The sequence below is a fragment of the Pristiophorus japonicus genome, chromosome 32 (genome assembly GCF_044704955.1).
Source record: "Pristiophorus japonicus isolate sPriJap1 chromosome 32, sPriJap1.hap1, whole genome shotgun sequence".
Classification (NCBI taxonomy): domain Eukaryota; kingdom Metazoa; phylum Chordata; class Chondrichthyes; family Pristiophoridae; genus Pristiophorus; species Pristiophorus japonicus.
Window position 1 is genome coordinate 9,598,624 of NC_092008.1, and position 13,685 is coordinate 9,612,308.

General features: G+C 60.8%; 1 protein-coding gene across 1 annotated transcript in view; it reads right to left on the reverse strand.

Moving 5' to 3' along the window:
• Positions 1–13,685, reverse strand: part of LOC139240567 (synapsin-1-like) — a 311,352-nt gene that overhangs the window by 210,820 nt on the left and 86,847 nt on the right. Inside the window, exon 4 of the mRNA XM_070869112.1 lies at positions 954–1,110. Coding sequence (XP_070725213.1) covers positions 954–1,110 — 157 coding nt within the window. The remainder of the gene's footprint in view (positions 1–953; positions 1,111–13,685) is intronic.

Here is a 13,685-nt window from a genome sequence, read left to right on the forward strand (position 1 = left end):
AATCAGTCTGGTGAACCTTCGCTGCACTCCCTCTATGGCAAGTATATCCTTCCTTAGGTAAGGAGACCCAAACTGTGCACAATACTCCAGGTGTGGTCTCACCAGGGCCCGATATAATCGCAGTAAGACGTCTTTACTCTTATACTCAAATCCTCCTGTAATAAACCCAACATACCATTTGCTTTCTTAATTGGTACCCAAGACTGATCAATCCCCCCATCACTCCCTCCGGGGTCCCTCCATCCCCTCCCCCTGGGATCCCACAATCCCCTCCCCCCCCCCTGGGGGCCCTCAATCCCCTCCCCTGAGGGTCCCTCAATCCCCCCACCCCCCGGCATCCCTTAATTCCCTCCTCCCCCCAACGGTCCCTCAATCCCCCCCTCTCCCCAGGGTCCCTCGATCACCCCCCCACCCCAGGGTCCCTCAATCCCCCATCCCCCTGAGGGTCCCTCAATCTCCCCCTCCTCCGAGGGTCCCTCAATCCCCCCTCCCCCGGGGTCCCTCGATCCTCCCTCCCCCCAAGGGTCCCTCAATTCCCCCCTCACCCCCGAGAGTCCCTCAATCCCCCCTCTCCCCGGGTTCCTCGATTTCCCCCCCCGCTAGAGTCCCTCAATCCCCCCAGGGTCCCTCAATCCCCCCCACCCCAGGGTCTCTCAATTCCCCCCCCCCCACCCCAGGGTCCCTCAATCCCCCCCCCACCCCAGGGTCCCTCAATCCACCCCAGGGTCCCTCAATCCCACCCCCCACCCCAGGGTCCCTCAATACCCCCCCCACCCCAGGGTCCCTCAATCCCCCCCACCACCCCAGGGTCCCTCAATCCACCCCAGGGTCCCTCAATCCCCCCCCCACCCCAGGGTCCCTCAATCCCCCAGGGTCCCTCAATCCCCCCCCCAGCCCAGGGTCCCTCGATCGCCCCCTCCCCCGACCCTGGCCCAGCCCACAGACACACTCACCACCCAAGGCTTGTCACAGAAGTTGTAGACGGAGTGTATGGAGTTGACGCTGCCCACACCGGCATACTGCAGCCCGATGACGATGTTGCGGAAGTCTCCGCCCTTGGCCATGCTGTACGCGTGTTGCCGCACCAGCACGAAGTCCGGTGTAAACGACCTGAGTCGGGACACACAGACCCCCACATTGGTTATTCAGGGTGTGTGTGTGAGGGGGAACCCATCCCTCCGCGCGCCACAGCCTGAGTACTGAGGGAGCACCGCACTGTCGGAGGGGCAGTACTGAGGGAGCGCCGCACTGTCGGAGGGGCGGTACTGAGGGAGCACCGCACTGTCGGAGGGGCAGTACTGAGGGAGCGCCGCACTGTCGGAGGGGCAGTACTGAGGGAGCGCCGCACTGTCGGAGGGGCAGTACTGAGGGAGCGCCGCACTGTCGGAGGGGCGGAACTGAGGGAGTGCCGCACTGTCGGAGGGGCAGTACTGAGGGAGCGCCGCACTGTCGGAGGGGCAGTACTGAGGGAGCGCCGCACTGTCGGAGGGGCGGAACTGAGGGAGTGCCGCACTGTCGGAGGGGCAGTACTGAGGGAGCGCCGCACTGTCGGAGGGGCAGTACTGAGGGAGCGCCGCACTGTCGGAGGGGCAGTACTGAGGGAGCGCCGCACTGTCGGAGGGGCGGAACTGAGGGAGCGCCGCACTGTCGGAGGGGCAGTACTGAGGGAGTGCCGCACTGTCGGAGGGGCAGTACTGAGGGAGTGCCGCACTGTCGGAGGGGCAGTACTGAGGGAGCGCCGCATTGTCGGAGGGGCAGTACTGAGGGAGCGCCGCACTGTCGGAGGGGCAGTACTGAGGGAGTGCCGCACTGTCGGAGGGGCAGTACTGAGGGAGCGCCGCATTGTCGGAGGGGCAGTACTGAGGGAGCGCCGCACTGTCGGAGGGGCAGTACTGAGGGAGTGCCGCACTGTCAGAGGGGCAGTACTGAGGGAGCACCGCACTGTCGGAGGGGCAGTACTGAGGGAGCGCCGCACTGTCGGAGGGGCAGTACTGAGGGAGCCCCGCACTGTCGGAGGGGCAGTACTGAGGGGGCACCGCACTGTCGGAGGGGCAGTACTGAGGGAGCGCCGCACTGTCAGAGGGGCAGTACTGAGGGAGTGCCGCACTGTCGAAGGGGCGGTACTGAGGGAGCCCCGCACTGTCTGAGGGGCAGTACTGAGGGAGCCCCGCACTGTCTGAGGGGCAGTACTGAGGGAGCCCCGCACTGTCGGAGGGGCGGTACTGAGGGAGTGCCGCACTGTCGGAGGGGCGGTACTGAGCGAGCGCCGCACTGTCGGAGGGGCAGTACTGAGGGAGCACCGCACTGTCGGAGGGGCAGTACTGAGGGAGCACCGCACTGTCGGAGGGGCAGTACTGAGGGAGCACCGCACTGTCGGAGGGGCGGTACTGAGGGAGCGCCGCACTGTCGGAGGGGCAGTACTGAGGGAGCGCCGCACTGTCGGAGGGGCAGTACTGAGGGAGCACCGCACTGTCGGAGGGGCAGTATTGAGGGAGCACCGCACTGTCGGAGGGGTGGTACTGAGGGAGTGCCGCACTGTCGGAGGGGCAGTACTGAGGGAGCCCCGCGCTGTCGGAGGGGCAGTATTGAGGGAGCACCGCACTGTCGGAGGGGCGGTACTGAGGGAGCGCCGCACTGTCGGAGGGGCAGTATTGAGGGAGCACCGCACTGTCGGAGGGGCAGTACTGAGGGAGCCCCGCGCTGTCGGAGGGGCAGTATTGAGGGAGCACCGCACTGTCGGAGGGGTGGTACTGAGGGAGCACCGCACTGTCGGAGGGGCAGTACTGAGGGAGCGCCGCACTGTCGGAGGGGCAGTACTGAGGGAGCGCCGCACTGTCGGAGGGGCAGTACTGAGGGAGTGCCGCACTGTCGGAGGGGCAGTACTGAGGGAGCGCCGCACTGTCGGAGGGGCAGTACTGAGGGAGCCCCGCACTGTCGGAGGGGCGGTACTGAGGGAGCGCCGCACTGTCGGAGGGGCAGTACTGAGGGAGCACCGCACTGTCGGAGGGGCGGTACTGAGGGAGCACCGCACTGTCGGAGGGGCGGTACTGAGGGAGCACCGCACTGTCGGAGGGGCAGTACTGAGGGAGCACCGCACTGTCGGAGGGGCGGTACTGAGGGAGCACCGCACTGTCGGAGGGGCAGTACTGAGCGAGCGCCGCACTGTCGGAGGGGCAGTACTGAGGGAGTGCCGCACTGTCGGAGGGGCGGTACTGAGGGAGCGCCGCACTGTCGGAGGGGCGGTACTGAGGGAGCGCCGCACTGTCGGAGGGGCGGTACTGAGGGAGCACCGCACTGTCGGAGGGGCGGTACTGAGAGAGCGCCGCACTGTCGGAGGGGCGGTACTGAGGGAGCGCCGCACTGTCGGAGGGGCGGTACTGAGGGAGCGCCGCACTGTCGGAGGGGCAGTACTGAGGGAGCGCCGCACTGTCGGAGGGGCGGTACTGAGGGAGCACCGCACTGTCGGAGGTGGCACCTTTCAAACCGAGGCCCCGTCTGCTCTCTCAGATTGACGTAATAAATTCCATCGCAGTATTTTGAGGTGCAGGAGGGGTGTCCTGGGACCTATATTTATCCCTCACTCAACATAACAAAAAACAGATGATCTGGGTCATTATCACATCGCTGTGTGTGGGAGCTTGCTGTGCGCAAATTGGCGTTTCCCACAATACAACAGTGGCCGCACTCCAAAAGTGCTTCATTGTCTATAAAGCACTTTGAGACGTCTGGTGGTCGAGAAAGGTGCTATACAAATGCAAGCCTTTCTTTCTTTGCAGTTCTGGGGTGAATCACTCTCTCTCAATGTCGTCGACCCCGTACCCGCCCCCCAGTCATAACAACAGAAGAAATAGGAGCAGGAGTCGGCCATTCGGCCCCTCGAGCCTGCTCCGCCATTTAATACGACCATGGCTGATCATTGACCTCAACTCCACTTTCCCGCCCGATCCCTAGGGTCCTAAAATCTATGATCTCATCCTTGAATATACTCAACAACTGAGCATTCACAGCCCTCTGGGGAAGAGAATTCCAAAGTTCCAGACTTGACTATTCCAACGCTCTCCTGCCCAGCCCCCCACATCTTTCATCTTTCGTAAACTTCAGCTCTTCCGAAACTCGGCTGTCCCGTGTCCTAACTCGCACCGAGTCCCACTCACCCATCCCCCCCTGTGCTCACTGCCCCGTGTCCTAACTCGCACCCAGTCCCACTCACCCATCACCCCCTGTGCTCACTGCCCCGTGTCCTAACTCGCACCGAGTCCCACTCACCCATCACCCACTGTGCTCATTGCCCCGTGCCCTAACTCGCACCGAGTCCCACTCACCCATCACCCCCTGTGCTCACTGCCCCGTGTCCTAACTCGCACCCAGTCCCACTCACCCATCACCCCCTGTGCTCACTGCCCCGTGTCCTAACTCGCACCGGGTCCCACTCACCCATCACCCCCTGTGCTCACTGACCCGTGTCCTAACTCGCACCGAGTCCCACTCACCCATCACCCCCTGTGCTCACTGACCCGTGTCCTAACTCGCACCGAGTCCCACTCACCCATCACCCCCTGTGCTCACTGCCCCGTGTCCTAACTCGCACCCAGTCCCACTCACCCATCACCCACTGTGCTCACTGCCCCGTGTCCTAACTCGCACCCAGTCCCACTCACCCATCACCCCCTGTGCTCACTGCCCCCGTGTCCTAACTCGCACTGAGTCCCACTCACCCATCACCCACTGTGCTCACTGCCCCGTGTCCTAACTCACACCGAGTCCCACTCACCCATCACCCCCTGTGCTCATTGCCCCGTGCCCTAACTCGCACCGAGTCCCACTCACCCATCACCCCCTGTGCTCACTGCCCCGTGTCCTAACTCGCACCGAGTCCCACTCACCCATCAACCCCTGTGCTCACTGACCCGTGTCCTAACTCGCACCGAGTCCCACTCACCCATCACCCCCTGTGCTCACTGACCCGTGTCCTAACTCGCACCGAGTCCCACTCACCCATCACCCCCTGTGCTCACTGACCCGTGTCCTAACTCGCACCGAGTCCCACTCACCCATCACCCCCTGTGCTCACTGACCCGTGTCCTAACTCGCACCGAGTCCCACTCACCCATCACCCCCTGTGCTCATTGCCCCGTGTCCTAACTCGCACCGAGTCCCGCTCACCCATCACCCCCTGTGCTCACTGCCCCGTGTCCTAACTCGCACCGAGTCCCACTCACCCATCACCCCCTGTGCTCACTGCCCCGTGTGCTAACTCGCACCCAGTCCCGCTCACCCATCACCCCCTGTGCTCACTGCCCCCGTGTCCTAACTCGCACCCAGTCCCGCTCACCCATCACCCCCTGTGCTCACTGCCCCGTGTGCTAACTCGCACCGAGTCCCACTCACCCATCACCCCCTGTGCTCACTGCCCCGTGTCCTAACTCACACCGAGTCCCACTCACCCATCACCCCCTGTGCTCGCTGCCCCGTGTCCTAACTCAAACCGAGCCCACTCACCCATCACCCCCTGTGCTCACTGCCCCGTGTCCTAACTCGCACCGAGTCCCACTCACCCATCACCCGCTGTGCTCACTGACCCCGTGTCCTAACTCGCACCGTGTCCCGCTCACCCATCACCCCCTGTGCTCACTGCCCTGTGTCCTAACTCGCACCGAGTCCCACTCACCCATCACCCCCTGTGCTCACTGACCCGTGTCCTAACTCACACCGAGTCCCACTCACCCATCACCCCCTGTGCTCACTGCCCCGTGTCCTAACTCGCACCCAGTCCCGCTCACCCATCACCCCCTGTGCTCACTGCCCCGTCTCCTAAATCACACCGAGTCCCGCTCACCCATCACCCCCTGTGCTCACTGCCCCGTGTCCTAACTCGCACCGAGTCCCACTCACCCATCACCCCCTGTGCTCACTGCCCCGTGTGCTAACTCGCACCCAGTCCCGCTCACCCATCACCCCCTGTGCTCACTGCCCCCGTGTCCTAACTCGCACCCAGTCCCGCTCACCCATCACCCCCTGTGCTCACTGCCCCGTGTGCTAACTCGCACCGAGTCCCACTCACCCATCACCCCCTGTGCTCGCTGCCCCGTGTCCTAACTCAAACCGAGCACACTCACCCATCACCCCCTGTGCTCACTGCCCCGTGTCCTAACTCGCACCGAGTCCCACTCACCCATCACCCGCTGTGCTCACTGACCCCGTGTCCTAACTCGCACCGTGTCCCGCTCACCCATCACCCCCTGTGCTCACTGCCCTGTATCCTAACTCGCACCGAGTCCCACTCACCCATCACCCGCTGTGCTCACTGCCCCGTGTCCTAACTCGCACCGGGTCCCACTCACCCATCACCCCCTGTGCTCACTGCCCCGTGTCCTAACTCGCACCGAGTCCCACTCACCCATCAACCCCTGTGCTCACTGCCCCGTGTCCTAACTCGCACCGAGTCCCACTCACCCATCACCCCCTGTGCTCGCTGACCCCGTGTCCTAACTCGCACCCAGTCCCACTCACCCATCACCCGCTGTGCTCACTGCCCCCGTGTCCTAATTCGCACCGAGTCCCACTCTTCCCATCACCCCCGTGCTCACTGCCCCGTGTCCTAACTCGCACCGAGTCCCGCTCACCCATCACCCCCTGTGCTCACTGACCCGTGTCCTCCAACTCGCACCGAGTCCCACTCACCCATCACCCCCTGTGCTCACTGACCCCGTGTCCTAACTCGCACCCAGTCCCGCTCACCCATCACCCCCTGTGCTCACTGACCCCGTGTCCTAACTCGCACCCAGTCCCGCTCACCCATCACCCCCTGTGCTCACTGACCCCGTGTCCTAACTCGCACCGAGTCCCACTCACCCATCACCCCCTGTGCTCACTGCCCCGTGTCCTAACTCGCACCGAGTCCCACTCACCCATCACCCCCTGTGATCACTGCCCCATGTCCTAACTCGCACCGAGTCCCACTCACCCATCACCCCCTGTGCTCACTGACCCCGTGTCCTAACTCGCACCCAGTCCCGCTCACCCATCACCCCCTGTGCTCACTGACCCCGTGTCCTAACTCGCACCGAGTCCCACTCACCCATCACCCCCTGTGCTCACTGCCCCGTGTCCTAACTCGCACCCAGTCCCGCTCACCCATCACCCCCTGTGCTCACTGCCCCGTGTCCTAACTCACACCGAGTCCCACTCACCCATCACCCCCTGTGCTCACTGACCCCGTGTCCTAACTCGCACCGAGTCCCGCTCACCCATCACCCCCTGTGCTCACTGCCCCGTGTCCTAACTCGCACCGAGTCCCGCTCACCCATCACCCCCTGTGCTCACTGCCCCGTGTGCTAACTCGCACCGAGTCCCACTCACCCATCACCCCCTGTGCTCACTGACCCGTGTCCTAACTCGCACCGAGTGCCACTCACCCATCACCCCCTGTGCTCACTGCCCCGTGTCCTAACTCGCACCGAGTCCCACTCACCCATCACCCCCTGTGCTTACTGCCCCGTGTCCTAACTCGCACCGAGTCCCGCTCACCCATCACCCCCTGTGCTCACTGACCCCGTGTCCTCACTCGCACCGAGTCCCACTCACCCATCACCCCCTGTGCTCACTGACCCCGTGTCCTAACTCGCACCGAGTCCCGTTCACCCATCACCCCCTGTGCTCACTGACCCCGTGTCCTAACTCGCACCCAGTCCCGCTCACCCATCACCCCCTGTGCTCACTGCCCTGTGTGCTAACTCGCACCGAGTCCCACTCACCCATCACCCCCTGTGCTCACTGCCCCGTGTCGTAACTCGCACCGAGTCCCGCTCACCCATCACCCCCTGTGCTCACTGCCCCGTGTCCTAACTCACACCCAGTCCCGCTCACCCATCACCCCCTGTGCTCACTGCCCCGTGTCCTAACTCACACCGAGTCCCACTCACCCATCACCCCCTGTGCTCACTGCCCCGTGTCCTAACTCGCACGCAGTCCCACTCACCCATCACCCCCTGTGCTCGCTGCCCCATGTTCTAACTCGCACCGAGTCCCGCTCACCCATTACCCCCTGTGCTTACTGACCCCGTGTCCTAACTCGCACCGAGTCCCACTCTTCCCATCACCCCCGTGCTCACTGCCCCGTGTCCTAACTCGCACCGAGTCCCGCTCACCCATCACCCCCTGTGCTCACTGACCCGTGTCCTAACTCGCACCGAGTCCCACTCACCCATCACCCCCTGTGCTCACTGACCCCGTGTCCTAACTCGCACCGAGTCCCACTCACCCATCACCCCCTGTGCTCACTGACCCCGTGTCCTAACTCGCACCCAGTCCCGCTCACCCATCACCCCCTGTGCTCACTGCCCCGTGTGCTAACTCGCACCGAGTCCCACTCACCCATCACCCCCTGTGTTCACTGACCCGTGTCCTAACTCGCACCGAGTGCCACTCACCCATCACCCCCTGTGCTCACTGCCCCGTGTCCTAACTCGCACCGAGTCCCACTCACCCATCACCCCCTGTGCTCACTGCCCCGTGTCCTAACTCGCACCGAGTCCCACTCACCCATCACCCCCTGTGCTCACTGCCCCGTGTCCTAACTCACACCCAGTCCCGCTCACCCATCACCCCCTGTGCTCACTGCCCCGTGTCCTAACTCACACCCAGTCCCGCTCACCCATCACCCCCTGTGCTCACTGCCCCGTGTCCTAACTCACACCGAGTCCCGCTCACCCATCACCCCCTGTGCTCACTGCCCCGTGTCCTAACTCGCACCGAGTCCCACTCACCCATCACCCCCTGTGCTCACTGACCCCGTGTCCTAACTCGCACCGAGTCCCACTCACCCATCACCCCCTGTGCTCACTGACCCCGTGTCCTAACTCGCACCGAGTCCCGTTCACCCATCACCCCCTGTGCTCACTGCCCCGTGTCCTAACTCGCACCGAGTCCCGCTCACCCATCACCCCCTGTGCTCGCTGCCCCGTGTCCTAACTCGCACCCAGTCCCGCTCACCCATCACCCCCTGTGCTCACTGCCCTGTGTGCTAACTCGCACCGAGTCCCACTCACCCATCACCCCCTGTGCTCACTGACCCGTGTCCTAACTCGCACCGAGTCCCACTCACCCATCACCCCCTGTGCTCACTGACCCCGTGTCCTAACTCGCACCGAGTCCCACTCACCCATCACCCCCTGTGCTCACTGACCTACACTGGCTCCCGGTCCGGCAACTCCTCGATTTCAAAATTCTCATCCTCGTGTTCAAATCCCTCCACAGCCTCCCTCCCTATCTCTGTAACCTCCTCCAGTCCCTACACCCCTCCCTATCTCTGTAACCTCCTCCAGCCCCTACACCCCTCCCTATCTCTCTAACCCCCTCCAGCCCCTACACCCCTCCCTATCTCTGTAACCCCCTCCAGCCCTGACACCCCTCCCTATCTCTGTAACCTCCTCCAGCCCCTACACCTCTCCCTATCTCTGTAACCTCCTCCAGCCCCTACACCCCTCCCTATCTCTGTAACCCCCTCCAGCCCTGACACCCCTCCCTATCTCTGTAACCTCCTCCAGCCCCTACACCCCTCCCTATCTCTGTAACCTCCTCCAGCCCCTACACCCCTCCCTATCTTTGTAACCTCCTCCAGCCCCTACACCCCTCCTTATCTCTGTAATCTCCTCCAGTCCCTGCACCCCTCCCTATCTCTGTAACCTCCTCCAGCCCTACTCCCTTCCCTATCTCTGTAACCTCCTCCAGCCGCTACACCTCTCCCTATCTCTGTGACCACCTCCAGCCCCTATACCGCTCTCTAACTCTGTAACCTCCTCCAGACCCTACACCCCTCCCTATCTCTGTAACCTCCTCCAGACCCTACACCTCTCCCTATCTCTGTAACCCCCTCCAGCCACTACACCCCTCCCTATCTCTGTAACCTCCTCCAGCCCCTACACCCTCCCTATCTCTGTAACCTCCTCCAGCCCTACTTCCCTCCCTATCTCCGTAACCTCCTCCAGCCCTACACCCCTCGCTATCTCCGTAACCTCCTCCAGCCCTACTTCCCTCCCTATCTCCGTAACCAACTCCAGCCCCTACACCCCTCCCTATCTGTGTATCCTCCTCCAGCCCCACAATCCCCCCCGAGATGTCTGCACTCCTCTAATTCTGCCCTCCTGACCATCCCTGATTATAATCGCTCCACCATCGGTGGCCGTGCCTTCTGTTGCCTGGGCCCCAAGCTCTGGAACTCCCTCCCTAAACCTCTGTGCCTCTCTCTCTCTCCACCTTTAAGACGCTCCTTAAAACTGACCTCTGTGACCAAGCTGTTCATCACCTGCCCTAATATCTCCTTATGTGGCTCGGTGTCAAGTTCTGTCTGATTTACGCTCCCTGTGAAGCGCCCAGGGATGTCTCATTACGTCATGGCATGATCTGAACAGGAGGATGAGAATTTTAACATCGAGCCAATGTAGGTCAGCGAACACAGCGGGGGGATGAGTGATCATAAGAACATAAGAAATAGGAGCAGGAGTCGGCCATTCGGCCCCTCGAGCCTGCTCCGCCATTTAATACGATCATGGCTGATCCGATCATGGACTCAGCTCCACTTCCCTGCCCGCTTCCCATAACCCCTCACTCCCTTATCGCTCAAAAATCTGTCTATCTCCACCTTAAATATATTCAATGACCCAGCCCCCACAGCTCTCTGGGGCAGAGAATTCCACAGATTCACCAGAAGAAATTGCTCCTCATCTCCGTCTTAAATGGGCGGCCCCTTATTCTGAAACTGTGCCCCCTCGTTCTAGTCTCCCCCACGAGGGGAAACAGCCTCCCTGCATCCATCTTGTCAAGCCCCCTCAGAATTTAATACCTTTCAATAAGATCCACCTCTCATTTTTCTAAACTGCATTGAGTGGAGGCCCAACCTCCTCAACCTTTCCTCATAAGACAACCCCCTCATCTCCGGAATCAACCGAGTGAACCTTCTCTGAACTGCCTCCAGTGCAAGGATATCCCTCCTTAGCTACGGAGACCAAACCTGCACGCAGTACTCCAGGTGTGGCCTCACCAATACCCTGTGCAGTTGGAGCAGGACTTCCCTGCTTTTATACTCTATCCCCCTGTGAGAGCTGGAACGGTAGCCCTAGGGCATCGTGGCACCCCTCCCCGACCTGCGAGAGAACAGCTCCGCAGGTCGGGCGATAAACGAGCTGGAGCGGCATGCCATCTCAACCTCCAGCGCAAGCTGCTCCAAGTGTGCGCCGACTTTGAGATGGGCGACCGGGTGACGTCATCGAAACCCTGCTCACCGTTTCGGGAGCGTGGGCGGCAACAGTCGGCAGGGCCCAGGTGCAGAGGAGTGGGAAGGTCGGGGCGGAGGAGCGGCGAGTGTTTGCGGCGGAGGAGCGGCGAGAGATCGGGGCGGAGGTGCGACAGATGAGGATCGGGGACCCAGAAGAGGCGAGGGCCCAGGGGGGGCAGCACGGGGCCCAGCCCACACGGTGTGCGATATGTGTACGTGCAGCAGAGCTGGTCTCCAGTCGTCCTGGTTGACCCTTGCCCCCTGGACCAAGACCCAGCTCGGTCAAGCCCCGTGTGGTGGCTGGTGTGCAACGGTCACCCCACGTTAAAAAAATCCACCCACAGGCATCTTCCGCCCCCTCAATTGGAGTTCAGGACCTGGAACATCGGGCACGGAGGTGTTGCTACAGTTGTACAGGGCCTTGGTGAGGCCTCACCTGGAGTATTGTGTACAGTTTTGGTCTCCTAACCTGAGGAAGGACATTCTTGCTATTGAGGGAGTGCAGCGAAGGTTCACCAGACTGATTCCCGGGATGGCGGGACTGACCTATCAAGAAAGACTGGATCAACTGCGCTTGTATTCACTGGAGTTCAGAAGAATGAGAGGGGACCTCATAGAAACATTTAAAATTCTGACGGGGTTAGACAGGTTAGATGCAGGAAGAATGTTCCCAATGTTGGGGAAGTCCAGAACCAGAGGTCACAGTCTAAGGATAAGGGGTAAGCCATTTAGGACCGAGATGCGGAGGAACTTCTTCACCCAGAGAGTGGTGAACCTGTGGAATTCTCTACCACAGAAAGTTGTTGAGGCCAATTCACTAAATATATTCAAAAGGGAGTTAGATGAGGTCCTTACTACTCGGGGGATCAAGGGGTATGGCGAGAAAGCAGGAATGGGGTACTGAAGTTGAATGTTCAGCCATGAACTCATTGAATGGCGGTGCAGGCTAGAAGGGCCGAATGGCCTACTCCTGCACCTATTTTCTATGTTTCTATGTTTCTATGTCCTTCATTGAAACATCGCTGAACTCGTGGGAGTAAGTCATCCTCGTTGGAGGGATGAAGGCCAAGATTCCATTGGCCTTCCTGATCACTTGCTGTACCCGCACAGTAACTTTTTGAGTTTTGTGCACAAGAACCCCCAGGTCCCTCTGTACCGCGGCACTTTGTAAACTAAGTGAGCGGGTTTCGGTGCGAGTTAGGACACAACCTGAAGTCGGAGATGTGATGCGAATTCCCGCCGGGCGCTGGTTGCCCGAGGAGTGTTTTTGTGCGGGGACAGCGGGAAAAGAGCTTGTTTTCCCAGAGAGTTCCCAGAACAGTGTGGTTAGCAAATTCCTCCCTCGGCCCGATTGTGGTACATTCCGGTGTTTTGACTGAGGTCCAGCCACCCGTCCTGCCCACATCTTGCTCCGCAACCTTCTTTCGTTGATGGTCCAGGGTGGGGGTCAGGGGTCACCCACGCCAAACTGGGAGCGGAAACAAATCACCAAACACAACCCATCCAACTCAAAAGGGGCGTGAGGACGTCAAGGTGAAAATAGATTCATAATGGGAACAGACCCAATAGGCCACAAAATATGTCATCGTCATCTGATCTTACCTCGCTCTACACTGTCCCGTCAAACACTCCCAGGGCAGGTACAGCACGGGTTAGATACAGAGTAAAGCTCCCTCTACACTGTCCCGTCAAACACTCCCAGGGCAGGTACAGCACGGGGTTAGATACAGAGTAAAGCTCCCTCTACACTGTCCCATCAAACACTGCCAGGGCAGGTACAGGGGGTCAGATACAGAGTAAAGCTCTCTCTACACTGTCCCATCAAACACTCCCAGGGCAGGTACAGGGGGTTAGATACAGAGTAAAGCTCCCTCTACACTGTCCCGTCAAACATTCCCAGGGCAGGTACAGCACGGGGTTAGATACAGAGTAAAGCTCCCTCTACACTGTCCCATCAAACACTCCCAGGGCAGGTACAGCACGGGGTTAGATACAGAGTAAAGCTCCCTCTGCACTGTCCCATCAAACACTCCCAGGGCAGGTACAGCACGTGGTTAGATACAGAGTAAAGCTCCCTCTACATTGTCCCATCAAACACTCCCAGGACAGGTACAGCACGGGGTTAGATACAGAGTAAAGCTCCCTCTGCACTGTCCCATCAAACACTCCCAGGGCAGGTACAGCACGTGGTTAGATACAGAGTAAAGCTCCCTCTACATTGTCCCATCAAACACTCCCAGGACAGGTACAGCACGGGGTTAGATACAGAGTAAAGCTCCCTCTACACTGTCCCATCAAACACTCCCAGGGCAGGTACAGGAGGTTAGATACAGAGTAAAGCTCCCTCTACACTGTCCCATCAAACACTCCCAGGGCAGGTACAGCAAGGGGTTAGATACAGAGTAAAGCTCCC